Source organism: Centrocercus urophasianus, unplaced genomic scaffold (assembly GCF_019232065.1).
Source record: "Centrocercus urophasianus isolate 14NV4802_14NV808 unplaced genomic scaffold, USGS_Curo_1.0 seq_26, whole genome shotgun sequence".
NCBI classification, from domain to species: Eukaryota; Metazoa; Chordata; class Aves; order Galliformes; family Phasianidae; genus Centrocercus; species Centrocercus urophasianus.
Genome location: NW_024884822.1, coordinates 9,173,744 through 9,192,995, shown reverse-complemented (window position 1 = coordinate 9,192,995; position 19,252 = coordinate 9,173,744). Strand labels below are relative to the sequence as shown.

At 46.4% G+C, this 19,252-nt stretch overlaps 1 protein-coding gene across 1 annotated transcript in view; it reads right to left on the bottom strand.

Annotated features, from left to right (window-relative positions):
• ADAM19 (ADAM metallopeptidase domain 19) overlaps window positions 1-15,385 on the bottom strand; it is a 28,568-nt gene extending 13,183 nt beyond the window's left edge. Inside the window, 8 exon segments of the mRNA XM_042826645.1 lie at window positions 427-498; window positions 1,663-1,728; window positions 1,896-2,088; window positions 4,002-4,078; window positions 4,880-4,958; window positions 12,233-12,303; window positions 15,058-15,140; window positions 15,277-15,385. Coding sequence (XP_042682579.1) covers window positions 427-498; window positions 1,663-1,728; window positions 1,896-2,088; window positions 4,002-4,078; window positions 4,880-4,958; window positions 12,233-12,303; window positions 15,058-15,140; window positions 15,277-15,385 — 750 coding nt within the window.
• Window positions 15,386-19,252: the final 3,867 nt, after the last annotated feature.

Genomic DNA, 19,252 nt, shown 5'->3' with positions numbered 1-19,252 from the left:
GTTGAAGGGAGCAGATCTGAAAAGCTGTGATGTTTACTTCAACAGCACTGGGAACCACTGCAAAGATGAGCTCTGAAGGCTCCTTCCTGCTCTGTTTGTGAGGCTTCTACAAGAGAAAAGAGCTGAAGAGAAAGAAGGGACCTTAGCTCCTTGTCAACCTCTGTATTTAGATAACATAGTTAATACAGAGATGCATTAAAATACAGAGATGCTCACGCTGATTCCAAGGTGAGGAATGGAGATCTCACCCACCCCTGATGTCCAGCAAGAGAATTACTTGAAAAATGATCTCTCCCTGAGCCACTGGGGAGTGCTGCCAAAGCATTATTCTCTCTCCCAAGAAGACAATATTCCCCCTCACGATTAATTCTCATAATGCACAATATGGGCTTTGATTTCCCCAAGTTCATGCTCACCAGATCTCACCTTATCCACGTAATTAGCAGCCTCCACTAATTTAAGCCTTGTTGCTTCAATGTTGAAATGATGTTTCTGAACCTGAACAAAACAAACATGTCCGTGTCAGGTGGCACAACGACAACTAGAAAGAGCTGAAATGTGTTTAAGCATGTGGGAATAAGAGGGTAACTACCAACTGATGCTCAAAAGCCTTTCTTCGCTGTACATTTGACTGTAAGCCCACCTGTAGATGTATCTTCAGAATTCACCCCTGGCATCCCACTGCAGGGGTAGTTTTCCAGGGGTGGTAGGAACTTAGTGGAGCAATCCAAATGCAAGTAACAGGAAATTTGTCAGGTACAATACGTGGTAACAGCCAAAAAGAACAAATTTGCCTATTAAACTACCTGATAATGAGTTAATTTTGCAAACAGCGTTTTGATTCAAGGATTTGCAAAATATTTAGGTTTCTATTAAACAGACTGCAAAAGCTGGGATTTTTCTCCTAGCAAGGGAAGCAGTGAAGTTTAGCTACACTGTGAGGGTGTTTACTGCAGCTCACATAACAAAATGGTGAACAACATATGGCAGTTCCTGGGTGTAACATGTTCTCTCAGTCTCCCTGTCATCCTGCTGCCTAAAAGAGGAGATCAAAACAGATTTTGTCTCCACTTTTGTTCAGAATAAATTATAGCACAGAGCACTATATGGCTTTCACTGCTGGAGCTTCAAGCTGTAAATTATGAATAGGATCAGCCTGAGTCCAGTCTGTGCTGGAGATTAAATGACCGATGTTCCTTTGTGAGGTTTTACTGTCAGTAAGTACATCTGGCATGCAATCCACTCAGGAGACAGGGAGGGACTGCTGAATTCACTGGGCCTCTTCCAGCCCGATTTGATCATCCGGAGCCCTGAAAATGTCGTTATTATTTTTTTATATACATGCCAAGATCTCAAAGCAGATGATAATCTTAGTTATCTTCCCTAGAGATTAAATATAGATGCACATCTCTCCTGGAAACACCCAGGTGACCCAAGGCTGAAGGCCATCCCTCCTATCTTCAATGAAGGATTGTGAAGGAGTTCCCAAATGTCCACAGAGATGTGGGATCTTTCTACTCTGGATCACTGGTACCCTGGGAGACAAGAATTGTCCCAAACCTACTCCTTCATCCCTGTCATAGCCTGTATCTCTGCTGGTCAAGGCGGGCCAATGGAGGCAGCAGGGGACAGAAGCGATGGGCACAGGACCCCCTTCCTTACCTCTGCATAGTCAGCCACAAGCAGCAGCTCCACATACTTCATAGTCTGCAGAGCTTCCCGCCTCACCTGCAGCAGCAATACAAGTTATTTCCCCAACATTCCCCAAGAAACTCTTAGAAAACATACTTACAGGCTGTTTTTCACCAGCCATTCACCCCACCCCATCACACAGGGTCCTCAAGGTGTGACTGAGTTACAGCAGTGAGCTGGGAGACGCTCGAAGCCCTCCTCACCCTGTGGTTGGGGAATTTCACCCCAGCTGCAAAGTCCCCAAGCCAATTCCTGGCTGTGGCCATGGAGTCCTGGTGGCCACAGGCTCCTGCTGGCATCCTCAGATCATCCAGCCTGTAGATCTGGTGCAGGTCTGGGTTGTCAGGAAGCGGCTCCAGGACATAGCTGCAATTGCTTCTCAGTACAATGAGGCCTCTGGTGGAATGGAAGCAATGAGAAGGAAATCCAGTTACTACTGCAGCAAATAGAGCCAAATCCTGCTGCTGCATTCCTGGCTGGTCCTAGTGAGGCATTTCTCCATGCCAGGCTGGTCACTTATTCAGAAGGATGGGAACATTTTGAGTTCAGAAGGTAGTGATCCATTGGTTTCCATATAATCTGTTCAAATGGGCTCTCACAATCAGTTAAAGGGTTATTGGTGCACGTGCTGCAACAAGGCCTGATTTTTGTATTATTATTACTTTTTATTTTTTTCAAGTATAGCTTTTCCTTCAGTGGATCAAAAAAAATCGTCTGCAACAAAACTAGCCTGAAAACATGAAAAGCTTTTTTGTCAATAGAAGAAACAGCATTTTTGTCTCCTTCATTTTGCAGATTTTCCTCTTGTTTCCCTTTCATTTCCCTCTCTGTTTTATTGTATAAGAAAAAAAGCACTGATGTGGACAAGTAATGGATGCCACAACAAAACAGATATTCTCCCATTTTATTTCATCTAACAATTAATAATGTTTTTTTTTTCCCTTACAGCAAATGCCATTTTTGGGCACCACAAGTCTCTGTCCCCCAAACAGCCCATGTCTTCACACAGTCCTATCCTCTCCAGCTGTCTGCCCATCCCATACCACCACCCCACACAGCACCCCTTTGCAAAGAAACCCTGCTTCACCCTCAAAGGAGAGAGTGCCTGACCAAAAGTGTTACAAAAGGAGTAATAAATAATACATGCGATCTTGCAAAGTGCTTTCCTTGTGAGCCAGGATCATATTCAAAGTGCTTTCCCAGGGGCACAGCTCATATGCCTGTTTTTTTTCCATCTCATGGCTACAGGAGTGAGCGCAGCCACGTGGCTTCAAGGAAAGCAGGAAGCTGTTGTTATCCTTTGTCCCATTTTTCCACCAGTTGCTCCCAAAAAGCCTAAGCCACAAATCAACTCAGAGCCCCTCTGAAATCGCAGTAATATGCAGTCAGCATAATAACACCTCGTGCTGGGATGCTGTCACATCTCCTGCACAGGGACAGATTCTGTGCTGGATCTGGGGGGGCTTCAGAGCACCTAACACCCCCAGATAGTGGCCTGATGGGTGCAGAAAACTGTACATGCATCGGAAAGCTGTGTTCCTTGATCTTGGAGGGGGGAGCTGGGAAACATGCAGGCTGGCAGAAGAACACACCTGTGTCTGATTTTCAATTATTTATTGCAGACCACAGGTGGCTGCACTGCCTTGTTTATCTCCATGGGCTCTCTGGCCTGCTGTAAATCCACTTAAGATTTCTGGGATTTGCTTTGGCAAGGGCTGTTTCCTGGCTGGGCCAAGTCCCACAGCTCTCAAGGGCAGATGACCGCTAATATCAATAAAGTGCACGTGGTATTTAGGAAACAGACCCCAAGCTGGTGTAAATGAACACATACAGACTGCCTTTTTCTGCCAGAGACTCCATTACTACCACAGCCAAGGTTTTAGAGGCATAACTCACAACCCTGCACCACCCAGGGAGAAAGCAGGGAGCAAGGAGAGGAAATGGGGCTGATGGGAGGAAACTCAGATCTGAAGGCTGCCCCCAGAACATGAAAACCATCCAGCTGCCAGAGGCTGGGAGAAGGAACTGGTTTCTGCAGCATGGCAAGCCCTGTCCCTGCCTCCATAAGGGACACAGTCCTAGGTCACTTAATGGAAGAGGTATCCCATGTTGGAGTTATTTGATGTATGGATTAATGTTGCCAGTGCAGAGGGGGAAGCAATCTAGGAGCTGTATAGGAAGCTGTGGTCATCAGTGTTACCCAGATTTCAGCTTTTCCTCTGACACCCAGGACTTCTGGTGGGGTAGAATTTAAGAACAGGCCCATCTGACCAGAAAGACCCTTGGAGCAGATCTGCCCCAGCACTTACCGCAGCCCTTGGCATGAACTGAGCGTCACGCTGGAGTGCTTTCTGCCCCGCACCACTCCCTGGTAAAAGCAGTGCTCCTGCAAGGCAGAGGGGCAAAGGTTGGCAATCCAATTCATGGTTGACATGCATTACATTTAGACATCATAAGTCCCAGCTGAGTACAGCCAATACTCCTGTAATTGCTTTCTTTCTGCTGCACGTGGCATTTATCTCAATTAAATCCCCAAGGATGCACCTCGAATAGCTGCAGCAGGAAGCCTGACCCGGAGCTGCTGGTAAGTGGAGCTGCCTGCTGGTGGCAGCTGGCCCTGGGTCGAGCCCTCAAAGATGTGTGACAGCATGGACAGCAGCAAGTCCTCATCCGCAGAACAAAGGCAGTCTCTAGTAAGGACCAAGAGGAGTTGGGGCATGAATGCCAATGTATCTACCATGGCCCTCCCCCTTGCCCTGGGGCAGCAGCAATAAAAATGATCTCATGGGGATTTTGTCTTCTATTTTTTATGTTGTAACCAATGCACATCTTTGTGCCACTGCGTGCTCACTGCTGGTAAATCAGCCAAAGGCAGCGTGAGAGCAGTAATTCATAGGGTTATTACTCAAGCAGAGCCAACTTACTCGGGCTGGGTTCTTCCCAGCATGAAGCACCTAGTGGGAGAATTAAAAGCAAGGGGATGAGCAGCAGGAGAAATTAATTAATCCCCAGCATCCAGAGAGGAAAATAATCCTGGGGGCTGACCTTGGCTCTCTCACACCAGAGTACAGGCAATACACTAAGCTGTTTTTACCAATTTTTGATGATGGTGATGCTTTCTTGCTGCAACACCCCAGGTCAGAAAGCCAGACCACCCTCCCCTTCAGCTGCAGGTGTCAGCACTCACAGTGTGGGCCAGAGGAATGGTCCGTGCTTGTCCTGTCTGGCTGTAGTGAGTCTCAGTGTAGCCTGGTGCAAACAGGTCTCTGCAGTTACATGAGGAAAAGAAGGAAAAAAAAAAGTCCCTGAATGATACAAGGCACTGTGTGGTTTCCTTTGTGCTGCTAAGTTATGCCCATGTGTAATGGAATTAGGTTGAGCACACTGAAGCCAGCTCAGGACACATCTGGGCATTGGTGTGTGTCAGACTCTGACTCTCCAGTGCCCAAATCTGAACACAATTATAAACCAATCTGCTTCTGTGTTGCAACTTCTGCCCAGAGGCCAGTTCACATCTTTGTCCTAGGAAACTGCTGATTCCCCCATTTAAATTTGATCATGTCATCCTTGTACAGACAATATTGTCCCTGTCTTCAGCCCAAGATCAAGCCAAAAGCCTATAAAAGGCGCTCCTATGCACTGAATAGTAAGTATTTTGACCTGATTCCAGAGGAAACAGCCTTCCCTCTTTTTTTAAACATCTGCATTTTCTAAACAGTGATGTAAAAAAGTACAGTAAGTCAAAATCTGGGCCAAAGCAAGAAGGTCACATCCTGTGTCTATCTCAGCAGCAGTATAACACAGCTTTAAAAGCTTTTCCTTTCCTTTAAACAATAGCCTCATTTCCAAAAAACTGGAGAAGAACCCTACAGCGTGCCCCATCTATGCAGCACACTTGCTCAGCAGCCTCGTGTCAAACAGATCCGTGTGCCATCATGTGCCATCATTTTACTCGACAGCATTTAGTGTCAAGAATTCAACAGCTTTTACCTCCACTTCCAAAGGCCACTGTAGCCCAGGAAGGCTCATTTGGTTTCTTTCTGATGTGCTAATTCCCATCACTAGATCTTGTCAGTGATCCAGAAGGCTGAATTACTGCTTTCCAGCTATCTCAATCTGTAAACTAAAGATAAGCCCTGAAGTGCCATCCCACAAGAAAGAACTCCCTTCATCTCCCTGACTGCAGTAGCTTGCTCAGCATGAGGCTGCAAGAAACAAATGTTTAACCAACAGATTGCATTAACTGGCAGGAAATTGCCTTGAGCAATGAGTTCTGGCAGGTATCTGGTCTGTGTAAGAGATTGTCATCTTCAGAGCAGACGTGAAACCAATGTGAATCTGCTTTGTGCTGCTACAGCCAGAATCTACAGCCTGTAGATTTCTTCCAGTAGCTAGGGCTTGCACAGCCTACTTGTTTAAATCCCAAACAAGCATGCCTGTGTTTGCCTCCTGCTCCTTTATTCTTGGAAAGCATGCACTATGAATAGCTAGTTTTTCTCTTTTCCAGCACCATAAAATTCCCCCATGCTTTGAATCTTGATGGCCACAACTTATCTATCCCTCTCCTTCCCACTCAGCACCAGGCTTTTTGGGCACGGAATAAAGGCATATAGCACACGCCATATGCACATCTCTTCCTACCTTCAATTTTAGAGACATGGGGGGGATACTTGCATTTTTAGAGGTATTTATTTGCTGTGCTGGGAATGTGGCCCCTCCAGCTGATTAGTGCCATCTTATGTTCTGAAGGCCTTTCCCTGCTGTAACAGGAGAGCCCTGTGGCTCCAGCACAGCAGGGCATTGCAGGGAGGAGGGAGATGAGGAAAGAGGAAAGACAACAGGACATCTTGCAATACCCTCAGGGGTCGACTAAACCTCACAGCCTGTGAAAGTCCACTCCCAGCCCAGCTCACTTCCTCAGAGAGCATCAAATTTACCACCAAAGCATAAACAAATAGAAAAGAATCCTTCACGTCTCACAGCGCACCAGTTCAGCTCATTCCTCTTCTTCATATGTACAAGTTGGGTAAACAGGGGAGATCAGTGAGATGTTGTCACCCAAAACCTTAGCAGTGGCTTTTATCTATCATGATTCTGGGACAGTCACTGCCAGGTTTCCAGGGAAGCTCAGTTCTATGAATGCTGACAGACCCAACTCACTGCTTTCATAGGAACATGGAACTTAGATCCTTGACGGAGGAGAAAAGTATAGAAAAATAAAGCATGATTAGGTATTTCTTTCCTGTTACACAGCCCACCTCTGCAACAGCTGTAGATAAAACTGATTGTCTGTAAATCTTGAATGTGAAAATAACATCATGTAAAGGCCTCAGAGATGTTCGCACAGCTGGCAGACCGCTAGCACACATCATAAAGCATGGAGTTGGTCATTAGTGGGGTTATCAGCACGAGGAATTGATGAACTCAGAGGAGAAGCAGATTTTGGAAAGCAGGCAGAGCAGAGCTGTGATAGCAACTGCAGCCACACGGACTGCTGGAGCTCTCAGGGTGCCCGAGGGCAACCATTGCACCTCCCATAGCGACGGACCTCTGGCAACATCAGTCACTGCCCCAGATCCAGCTCGGCGTGCAGCACTCCGGGTGGAAGGGCCTGTGTCTTGGAAGGATCTGCTCCACAGAACGCTCTGGGACACAGCTCCAATCCAAGCAGGGAAGCCAAACGAAGCACGAGTGGCTCGCTGCCATAGCATACAGATGGCTCGAGACTTTCTGCTGTTGACTGGCGTGGAGCAGCACTGGACCCACTCCAGGCTGTCAATGATATCATTGTTTGAAACAAACCCTGCTCTGCACACGGCCACCTACAGCTGATGTTCTTGATCAGAGCATCTCCCTTTCACCACACCAATACACAGCACCAGGGAGGCCAGGCACCTCACACATGAGGCAATGGCAGAGAGTTCGGGGAAGAACCCAACCACCTCAGCAGGCAGCACCCCAGTGCTCTCCAAAACAGTACATGGGAGAAAAAAAAAAAGAAAAAAAAAGAAAAAAGAAAAGTCCAGGAAGCTCTTGTAAGTAACACCAATTCTTCTGACATCTTTTTTCCCTGTCCATTTCCTCAAATCACCATAAATCTGTCCAGCTTGGCTGCCAGCATCTGGAGGTGGAGGGAATTGGTTCTCCCAAGAAAGCTGAGACATCAGATTTCCATCTATGATTTGTGGTCCCACTCCATTGCCTTTCAGCAGGATCCAAGTAGGGTAAGAGAGGGAATTAGATTCCTCACTTCCCAGCCCTTCAAACATTCCCTCAAGTCAGGATTTATTGTGAGAACCTGAGAGTGACCCCATCACAAACACCTCCAAAATGTCACCCCTGACAATGCAAAGAGCCGGCTGTCTGTATCCATCACTAATAAAAAATCAGGAATTTCACCTCCCTGGAATTCTTTAGCCAAAAACTGGCACTGTTAAACCACTGAACTCCAAAAGTTTTCTCTTTGTGTCAGTAAACCTCACCCAGAAAAATCATAGAGCTCTTAAGCTCCCTCCCTCAGGAGCTATGCTGATATATCTGAGATCATGTTTATTGTGCAAACAGCAGCAGCTTGGAAGGGAATAAGTAGATTCCCAGCCCTTGAAGTAGAACTAAACCACCTATTTGCAAGGTCTTGGAGAACACCACAAGCTACTAAAGCGCTTTCGATCCCCTTTTGTCATCTGCATCATCTGACACTCGCTGTGTAAATCACGTTACAGGACCTAAGCAAAATTTGCCACATAACCCCCAATGGGAACTATAAAACTTGCCTGGAGAGGAAAAAGGAAATAAAATAAATAGAAAATTAGCTGATAATGATTCAGAGAGAAAAGTTAAAGGATTCAATTTCCTCTTCCTCCATACACTGCACAGAAATCACTGAATATCCCAGGAGAATCAGAAGGCTGAAAAGCAGCGACGGCTTCCCACGTCCCACCACTCTTTTTCTGATGACTCCAAGAGACAGCAGAGCAGAATAAACTCTATTTCCCTCTCTCACATAACCCTTAACCCCCCATGCAGGAAACCTATTAGACACTGACAGTGTGTAGCCCATCGGTGGAATAATCTCATATATCCTTCCTGCTTGGGACTGGGCAGCAGCCTCCCCTCTTCCTCGCTCGGTTGGGAAGGGAGGCCCTGGAAATGAGAACAAGCAGGAAACAGTGACACACAAGTGACATACAAAGCCATTACCAGACTGCTGAGGGCATCAATCAGGGCTGGAGCAATCATCAGCTACCTGGATGGGGCCAGAAGAGCTTGGAAGTGATACTGCTCCTTATCAGATCCAGCAAATAACCACTGGATTGCTTCAGAGTCCTGATCAGATGAGCTCTGGGCTTTCTTTGCTCTGTCCTCATGCAAACTCTGCACATCTCCACCAGCCCCACACAGGCTCTGCCCCCCACAACCACGGATGCTGCAGGAGAGCAGCAGCCAACACACAGCTGTGTTCCATATTTCTATGGTATTTAGGTGAGAAAAAAATTCACGCAAGTTTCTGCTGCACAAATATCAGGTCACCCCTTGGCCAGGAAGAAAAGGTTCACACCAGGCAGCTTTACCACACACTAAAGACTCTCAGCATCCCCTCCACGCTTGACTCAAAGCTGCTTTTTATTAAAAAAATGCCTTTAAGTCACTTCTCATCCAATGTTTGCAACTCAGATTCCTTCGCTCCCAATCCCCAGCCAACTTTAAAGCTGTTTTATAGGCATCTTTCCATATATTTGTTATTTGTGCAGCTTTGAGCTTTCCAGTCCTGCAGCTGCAGGACGTGGCTTTGGGTCACTTAAGAGAAGCGTGAGTCGTTCAGGGGATATACTTTTGTTGTTCCTCAGAAACATGACATGGTTTTGTGACCTCTACTTAGAACTGCGGCGTGGTTCCTTCTTTGTAATAAGTGCCCAAACAGGAAATAATGCAACATTATGTTAACTGCTAATGCAATGATTGTATTCTTAGATATATGAAGCCCAGACCCAGACGGTGCGGTGGTCTTTCAAAACTCAGTTCTGTGCTCAGTTTTGAAGAAGTATATGCAATAATTTCTGTGTTGCACCCTGCAGATGAACACCATGTCCTTCTTGTATTGAATATGAAATCACAATCTTAGTGTAACTGTTTCTTCCACATATTGGAAACAGCAGCCTGTTTCGCTGAAAGTTACTGCGTCCCTACAAACAAACATACAAACAAAAGATTTATCTGTATGGCTTTTTCTCTCACTTTTCCAAAGCAAGCTCATTTTCATCACCTTCATCTCCCCATAAGGACTGATTAACAAGCAAGCATGCAACCTAACCTACCAGCTTTCCAGAGCTCCTCTACAGGGGAGAACTCTGGGGATCTTCTTGACTCACAAAGTCCCAAGTAACTTCCATGCACTTGTTATACTCACTGTCAAAGGAACACAAAACCAGAGCAGCCAGGTTTCAGACTGCTCCAAAGGGATGGACCCCAGTAGAGAATGGCAGCTTCTCTTGCATTGCCTGGGTGCCTGACAGACCCTTTAGGGAAGAAATCCCTGTTCTGTCTACACTCAGCATCCCAGTGTGAGCTCTGGGTGCCGGGAGCAGCTCCATGCTGGACCCCATGGACTGCAGTGAGGAGTGACATTCCTCCACTTCCCATATAAGTGCTCTATAGATGCTAATGATGACAGCATCCACGGGGCTCCCATGCACTTCATGCTCTTCTGCCTCATCGTTTCTCTTTCAGACTGAGAGTCCCTGAACTACTTCTGCACCCCCTCAAGTCTGGGAAGCGGCGGCTCTCAGAGCCTAATCTTGCTCACAGACCTTCATTTTGGGATGGTGCCATCACATCTCCTGAACAAGGACTTGAGAACTGGAAAGTCTCCCACATGAAGTGCTGCTCTCCGTGAATCATTTGTATTCTCCACAGAATATAAGAGCTCCAAACCACTTGCCCTATTTCTGCAGCCCTTGTAAAGGGATTGATCCTGCAGTGGAAGCATGTGTGCACTTCAGTCTGTGTATACACATCTCAATGAATGAAAACACATCTCAGGAAATAAACACAATGGAAGCCCTTTATTCTTATCATTGTGTTTACCAACACCAGCAACAAGTCTGCCTGCACTGGAAATAGTCCAGCCCTGCTCCCACCAGGCACCTGGCTGTTTTGTCACCAGCACAGTGACATAATTCTGGAAGGAAGCCCACTTCTTCCATGCCAGAAGGGAATTCACCTTTGCAGTTAGTGCCAAATGTTAAAACCAACAGCCTCTCACCAGGAGGAAACCCCCACAGGCTCATTGCCTCCAGGTTCAGCTCACTGCTGAAACTGTCACCTGCAACAGATATTTTCCCTGCTTTACACAGGACCAAACTGGCAGTGCTTATGCCTGCTCTTTAATCACTTCTGTTTTCCCAGCTGAGAGATGCCAAAATACAGATAACTGACGGCTTGTTCTGTATGGTTCTACACAGGTGTACAACTGAATGGGAAACATGTCCAGGTTTTGCAGCACTGAAATTCCCAGTAGCTTTTATACCAAAAGCTTCTATTACCAAAAGCACCCAGTAGGATAACATTCCTTGATCAGCTATCAGTCTATGCTGCACACAGTGCCAAGAAAAATCTGGTTTTCCTGTAGGACACCCCAAATATAATTTAGGATCACATACTGTCGTCAGACATGAAAAGATCCTCTGATATTTCAGGGGGAAAGCTGAGCCCCTAAGCTCTGTGCCTGGGATGTCCATGCAACACATTTAAAATATAGGAAGGAAGGGTTATTATTTGAAGGTAAATATTCCCTCTGCTAGTTCTAGTAGACATACACTGGGTTGTGTTTCTATAGATAACTCTTCAGATCAATTTAAAATTAACACACTAACAGTACAAGTGGACTGCTTAACAACAAGCTTATAGCAGCTAAATATCCAGCTGCTGCTGTTCCACCACTGGAAACTAATCCAGAGACATGGGGCAAAGCCTCCAGACAAGGGTCCTTCAACTTAACTTCCCCTCCTGTAGTGCCAGCTGGATTCCGTACACATCATGCCCTACACTTTCACGTGGTTGCTGGATCGTGCCCAAGAGGAGGCTGCATTTCAGTTAATGCAAAAGCATATTTTCAGTGTGCTTCAGCACAAAGGGCACTAATGGAATAAAAACTATCAGATCATTTGTCCTAGGAAAGAAAAAGCAGCATCTCTTCTTATCACAGCATTAGAGGCACAGTGAGTCATTTGGTAAACAGTGCACTCTGCATCAGCAACATCTTCTGGTGAATGCAAGAACTAGGATATAAATGTAAGTTTCCAGACTGCAGACCAGGTCACAGTCTGCTTTTTACTGACAGCTTTCTTGAAGTGAACACTGCCCAGTTAACACCAGTGAGGACTCAGACCTGGGATAACCTTGACATCCAAAAAAATACTTCCTCATCCTGCCTTTATACAAATCCTGTTCAGTCGGTGGAGGTTTTCCTGTTGACTTCACTGTAATCCTTATTCATTGCTTTAGTGAGCACAAGTCAGACTGCAGAGCAAAGCACACTTACCCGTTTTTCTCTAAGTCCAAGATGAGCTCCTGGCCTTCTGCCTGTATCCGAACTTCAGCTTGGAGTGGATGCTGCATACAAAAGACAGTGCCTGTTACTCATGAATCATCACCACTATGAACACATCCAGAAAAACAAATTGTTCCCCTAGATATTGCAGCTGACCTTAAAGCACTCCTTGCCTTCTTCCACAGGGGAAGGCTGTAACCTTCATTGCCGGAGAGGAGAAGCAATGGCTCCAGATGCACTGCTGCATCCCCACAGCACAGCCACGCTAACGCAGATCCAGCAAGCAGCATGGCTGTGCTGTTAGGGTGCTGCATCTGAGCCAGTGTCCCCAGTCTCCTGTGGGGAGGGATGGGCTCAGATGTGGCAGTGAGTCCTGGTGCTGGAGTGCTTGGTGTGCACTGAGCCCATTTGTGGGCACACCATGGTCAGGTCTGCATCATGGGACATCTCAATTTGCCCCTGAGGTTTACGCATCGAACAGATGAGCAAGTTAACCAAAGCTTCCTTTGTCGTCCCAGCTGAAAAAAGCTTTTTTTAGAAGCCTATTTCAGGACAAGAGGAATCATGCCTCTTTCAGAGATTTACACAAAATTCCTTTCACCCTAGAAATGCCAGGAAGACGCAGGCAACAGGATCCTGTAGATGTCTTCAGATTCCTAGAGGTCTGGGGGACATTTATTTCACAGCTGCTCTTGTGTGAGTCCCAGGCTGCAGAAACCATGGCAGCAGCTTTCCTGGGAGTTCAAGCACAGCAGCCACAGCCCCAGTCTGCAATCCACAAATAGCCCAAAGCACAGCCCTGAGCCAGGATGCAGGACAGCTGGATAAGTTAACACCGTTACTAGAGCTGATAGAAAGGAGCAGTGCAGACAGCAAAAGCAGTGTTAAAAAATATTAATTAAATAATTCAAGGATAGAATATGTTTGCCAGAAGCCCAAAGTGGAGGCCTCTGGATTTCTTTATGGTTTACCTCCCTGTCAAAGCAGGGCTAGCTGAAGTCAGGTTTCTGAATGAGCTTTTCCTCTCAAAGGAAATGCATGAATAAGCCATCTGATAAGAACAGACTTCTCAATTCACCTAAACCGTGTGCCAAAAAAAAAAAAAAAAAAAAAAAAAAAAAAAAAAACCAAACAAACAAAAACTATGAAAACCAGTAAACCAGTGAGAAGCAGTCAACTGATGTATTTCCTTATTGAGTGTCAGAGGGGATTCTGCAGAACAGATCAACCGAAAGCAACATAAAGCAAGGCTGAGTAGGATGCTCTGTTAAAAGGCGGTCAGCCCTGAGGTATGTTTGGGCATCACTCTGTCAGCTCCAGGTTACAAGCTTCTCTTTTCATCAACTCCCCACTCATACTCTGGGTTTTGTTCATCTGTCCTTCATTTTCCATCAGGTGATGCAGAACAACTAAATACCTTAATGCATACAACAAAGGATAATGCCAAGGGGCTGAGTTTTAGTCCACTAAATTACACACTCAGTCCACCACAGAGTGGGTCTGCTGTTTTGATGTAAGCAGTTGCAGAAGATGTTGCCTCACCCATCACTAGGGGATTTGAGTGTCTCTGTGACTGTAACGTCTCTTCATCATTATTACTAATAATGCTTTCCTTCACTCAGCTTCAGAGTCCATTAATTGCCACGTAACAGAACTATCCCAGCTTTACATAAGCTTTGTTAACATGGGTTTGGGAGCCAACAGGAATCTGCTCGAAACAAACCAAGTAAGGACCCCTGAGACACAGCAACTTTATGTAAAGGCAAATGCTGTCCAGATGTATTTGTATCACTATCAATAACAGAGAGAAACAAAACTTCCAGCCTATGTTGCAAGAACATTTTTTAGAGAATTAAGAGCATGAGGAAGCCATTGCAGCTTTTTTCCTTATACAGCACAATGGAGTTATAGAAATTCCTATTGTATGGAAAGGACATTAAGCCCAGAATAACAACAGCTACAGGGAGCTGCCATAATTTTCTTTACAAAAATGCTGTAGCTTTCCTTCTTCTGGTTCACAGTTTAAGCAACCTCATCTGGATTTTCCCCTTTCATTATTTGATACCTTCATGATATCAGCAGCACAGACGCTAGGAAACTGTGGTTGGTTTGTGGTTGACATTCAAGTCCAACATCCCAGCAGTTCTCAGAACGGCTGCAGACAGACCACTGAGAGCAATGAGAAGTGGAGAAATGTCTGTACTCACACAGGGCACAAGACACAGGTGGTCTGAAAGAGCTGTGAATGCCCCATCCATGGGAGTCCTCAGACTGCATGGGGCTTTGAGCAGCTGGGTCTGCTGGGTTGGAGTAGGTAAGCTTGGAAGGTCCCTTCTAACCCAGAACATTCTGTCACTACGATCTGCACCTGAGCTTTGGAGTAACTTGTTTGGTTGGTTTTTTTTTTTTTTCGGTATTGCCGTTGGGTTTTGTTTATTTGTGTGGGGTTTATTTATATATTTTTAAGGGAAACACCCTCACAGCTGTGATCCATCTCAGTACAGTGAAAGCAAAGCTTTAAAGTAGGTCAGAGAGACGCGATCGGAAGCCTCAGTGCAGGGCAGCGAGGATGCACGTGTAAATGAGCAGCCTGCCGAGAGCAGATAGCCAGCGTTCCCCTGCCTTCGGGAGGAATGCAGCGGCTCCCTGACCGCAGCCAGCCTCAGCCTCATCGCAGAGCTCAGCTTAGAACACACAGCGCGCACCGCGGGAGCTCACACACAGGAACCGCGGCCTCATCCCTCCACCTGGCAGCGCTCCGCAGTAGCTCGGCGTAGAACGGGGAGCCCAGCCCAGCAGCACCGCACCCGACCCACCTGCTTTCCGCCGGGGCTCCGCAGCGCGTCCCAGCTCAGCACCAGCACGGCGGGCTGCGGTTCTGTGCCACCAGCCTCTGCGCCTGGGGATAGGGAACAGGAGGCAAACGGCTCAGCACCAAGATAGAGAACGAGAAGCTGGGAGGAGGGGAGCACGGGGAGATAGATACCCTGCCATCCCAAGCCCATCCTCCCCGAGGCTCATGCAGCAGAACGCACTCGTGCCCCCCTCCCCGCCGGTCCCCATCCCGAAGTCCCCGCACTCACTGCGCGGCGGCTGCAGCAGCAGCGAGAGGGCGATGCCGCAGAGCAGCCCCCGGCCCCGCATGGCTCCAGGCTGGACTCGGCTCGCCACCGCACCCCTCATATATAGAAGCTCCCGGTCCGGCTTTCTCCTCCCACCCGCAACACCGCCCTACAGCTCCTGCCCGTTTCTTCCTCTCCCCACTCCAGCCCCGGGTGCTCGGTGGGAGCTCGGGCTGCTTTCATGCAAAGACTCTCCTGTCCCTCCCTCCTCCCCTCCTTTGTCAGCACAGAAAGCCGTCGCAAAGGCAGCAAGAAGGGAGGACGTGCTGGAAGGAAGCAGGCGCATCGCCTTCAAGCAGCTCCCAAAGGAGCTGTGCTATGATATTGTTTCTTTATTACATAACCCAACCAAACTCTTCATGACTGAACCCACGCTGCCTAAAGCATCCTAAATTCCTTATCTCAATGGGCAGCTGAGGGCAGCTGTGATTTATGCTGGTTTTGCAGAAGCAAAGCCAGATTCACGGCTCCTCTCCCCTTCAGGCAGACAGAGGGGCTGGAAGGAGCACACACAGTTCATGGTCCCTGCTCATTCTGTGAAGCTCCCAAGCGAGTATCCCTGGCTTCTTCTGCACCCTTCAGGGCTGACCCATGGGCTGACTCCCTGCACCATCCCTTTGCCAGCTCTCTGCCATGAGGATGAGCCAATTGCTGGGCAGCATTGACCCAGGCTCGGTGACACTGGCACAGGGATATCAATGAGAAAGGTGCTGGCAGCCTGGCAGAGCATGAGCTGGTTAACAGCACAGCCACTGCCATCTCAAGGTGCAGTTACACCAACGAGGCTGGGAGGGAGGATGATTGCATTTTTTGTGGGCTTGGCTCTGAACAGCACGAAAAAGCATTGCCTGTTGGTCATTGCGTTATGCTTCAGCCATTGGTCTGCGTTATCCACAACACCCTTTCCATTCATCTCTGTGCTTCGTGTGTCTGTGTCAGAGGACCACCAGGAAGGAAAACCAGCGTAACAAACAGGGAGAATCCGCACCTGGCTACATTGCAGAGCAAACTGGTAAACAAGGCCAAAAGGAAATGAATAATGCATTTACAATTAAGAATAATAGTAATAGATTTTGCCTCTGGTCCAGTGGTTCATATGCACTATTGAAAACCATTGGGCTTTCTTTAACTGAAGATCTTTGCTGACTCCTATCATTGTGCCCACAGGAAATGCTGTGCCATAAATGGCCTCATACTCACCACAAACAGGTCACAAATGTCCTTTGCACAAATAATTCACAGTTTCTCAGGGTGGAAATCCAGGGACCAAATCAGCTCTTTGAATCCCCTCGAGTATCTTGAAAGGAAACTCAGAGCTTTCTGTGAACTCTCCCATTAATTTGTATCTGCCTGTAATAGAGAAGAAAACAATGGCACTACTGCCAATGCTTTCATTACAAAGAAGTAAAAATGTAACCCAAATTTAGACAGCTATTCTGCTTTCATCCCTGAATGATATTTCTGTCCAGAGAAAAATAATATTTGATGAGGAATACCTACACTTGCACTGAAGGATCACAGATCTTCCCAGCATGACAGATTTTCACGGGGCTGCTCCACCTATTTCTCAAAAAGATCAGCTCAAAAAAGCATAAAATGAAATAAAAAGAATGTATCTTAAAATTGCTGCAACAGTTGGGCCAATAACTGCTGCTTAGCTGCTTGTGATTTTGGTTATAATTCAAGTGTCATAAAACAAAAGTATATGCAGCATTTGCATTTGCTGTATAGTGATATTTTTATCTCTGGATTTAGTAATATGAGAATTGATCTCTTAATTTATAATCAGCAGTAAGTCTCCCTATAAAAATATAACCACATACTGTGCTATCGTTATAAATAGTTTAATCTATATTTATATGTTATATCGCTTACACTGCTCAGGCACTGTTGCATGGAAAGCTGCAGGGTATCCCAGCCTTATTAGCTGTGCTCAGCTGCTGCAATGCTACCTGCCTCTGGCACAGCATGACTCAGATCCTGCCCTGGACCCACTTCTTCAAAAAGCTCTTAATGGGTTGTTTGCTTGATTCACAGAGCGAGATCAAGCTTTCTGTTATCTGGGAATTGCACAGACTCATTTCCCCCACAGTCCCAATTGCCTGGTTAGAAGTATCAGCTGGGAATGTGGCAGTCTGTTCTCTGGTGCCTTATCTGTCCGTGACATCTCCTGTGACCAAGGCAAGGATGTACCTATTAGCAGCAGCTCCTACGCAGCACACAGGGTGGGGGGTGCAGTCATTCTGTAGGTTTGGAAATGGTTTCCATTTCCCCTGGCCAGAGCTGCTGAGCACGCTTTTGCAGCAGGGTTTCTGCACTAGCTTTGCACTATGCAAGGTTGTTTAACTCTTCAGGTTGGCTGCAGGGCAAAAGGTGATGTTTCTCCCATTCCATTCGTTGTAATTTAGAAATATACTAAGAGTTAAGCTCATAGAAAGACAGATTCAGAGAGGAGAGAAGCCTGTTACGGAAACAGACTTACACAGGGAATGATTCGGGTGTGTATCAAACTGAGAGCTCCGTAAAATTTCGTTTGAACTCTCTGTTCAGAAATAAGGGAGGCTGATCATGAACCACCATCGAAAGCCTCTTGAAATTGGAGAAAGTGTTACCGAAAAATCGTAGTGAGTGAATGTGGATGACATTCTGTCACGTGTAACCTCAGCATTTCTGATGCGCCAGTGGTAAACATCTTGGCTGACTTGAGTGGCATGTGAAATCTTCCTTTTTTCAGAACATTTTTCCTCTTTCAGATCACTTGAAATGATCAAAGGAGGAAGGCTGTGAATCGGTGAAGGGAACTGGTGATGTAACTTCATTATTTCAGGCCTGAAGAGTTGGGAACAGCTTTGGCTGAGCAAAGATCTTCTGGTTAGCTTTGTTTTTCCACCATCCGAGCAGGATAGCAGGAATACTTGGGAGAGCCTTAGAGCAGCTGGCCTGCCAAAGAGGGAGAGGCACTGTAAGATGATCAGGTACCACACAAGGGCTTGTCCCAATGTGCTGTTACTGAAATACTGTCAAAGTGCTCTTTCCTTTTTTTTTTTATTTAAGGGTGGGCCACTGCTGCTAATTTTGCTTAATTCCTACAAAGAAGTGCACAGATCAGTATATGCTGACATGCTGCATCCTTCTGACTATATTTGTATATTAAAGCACTGCAGTTTTCTCCACGCTGACTTTAAACTTCTCCAGTAGTATTTGTACCAAAGTAGCAAATGCCCCTAAGAAGGGGAACAGGTTTAATGACATAAGGGCTTCTAATGACCCCAGCCCATAAAAATGTCCAATAACTCTGGAGAGGAAAGTAATCTCTGCAAAAGTGTAGCCACAGGCAGTGACCACAATGAGAAGCAGACTACTAAAAGTTGTTACAGCAGCAAGAGAAAACAAACTTTGGAATCGTAGACTAGTTTGGGTTGGAAGGGACCTTTAACACCATCTATTTCCAATCCCCTGCTATAGGCAGGGACACCTCCCACTAGACCAGGTTGCTCACAGCCCCAGATATCTTTAGAATATCTTCATCTGATACTTTTCAAACTTTGAAGCATGCAAGGTGATTTTTAGTCCGGATTAAGGTAAACAGCAGAGAGAGCTGGGTCTAATGCTGTATCTGCAGACACAGATCCTGAATGTCTGATACAGGCCTTCAGCTCTAACAGGAAAGGCAGGAAAAATCAGTCTTACATTTTGTTTCCAATTAAGAAATTCAGGATATATTAAGCTTCAGTCTTCTTATTGTCTTTGTGGTATTAAACAGAGGAGATTTCTATGGAGGATATGATACTGTGTTTTCCTAAATGAACGACCCAGCATAGCAGATGCTGAATGCCTCACCCCTCTGAAGCTCACACACAGTTCTGGCTTCACAGTAAAACACAGGATA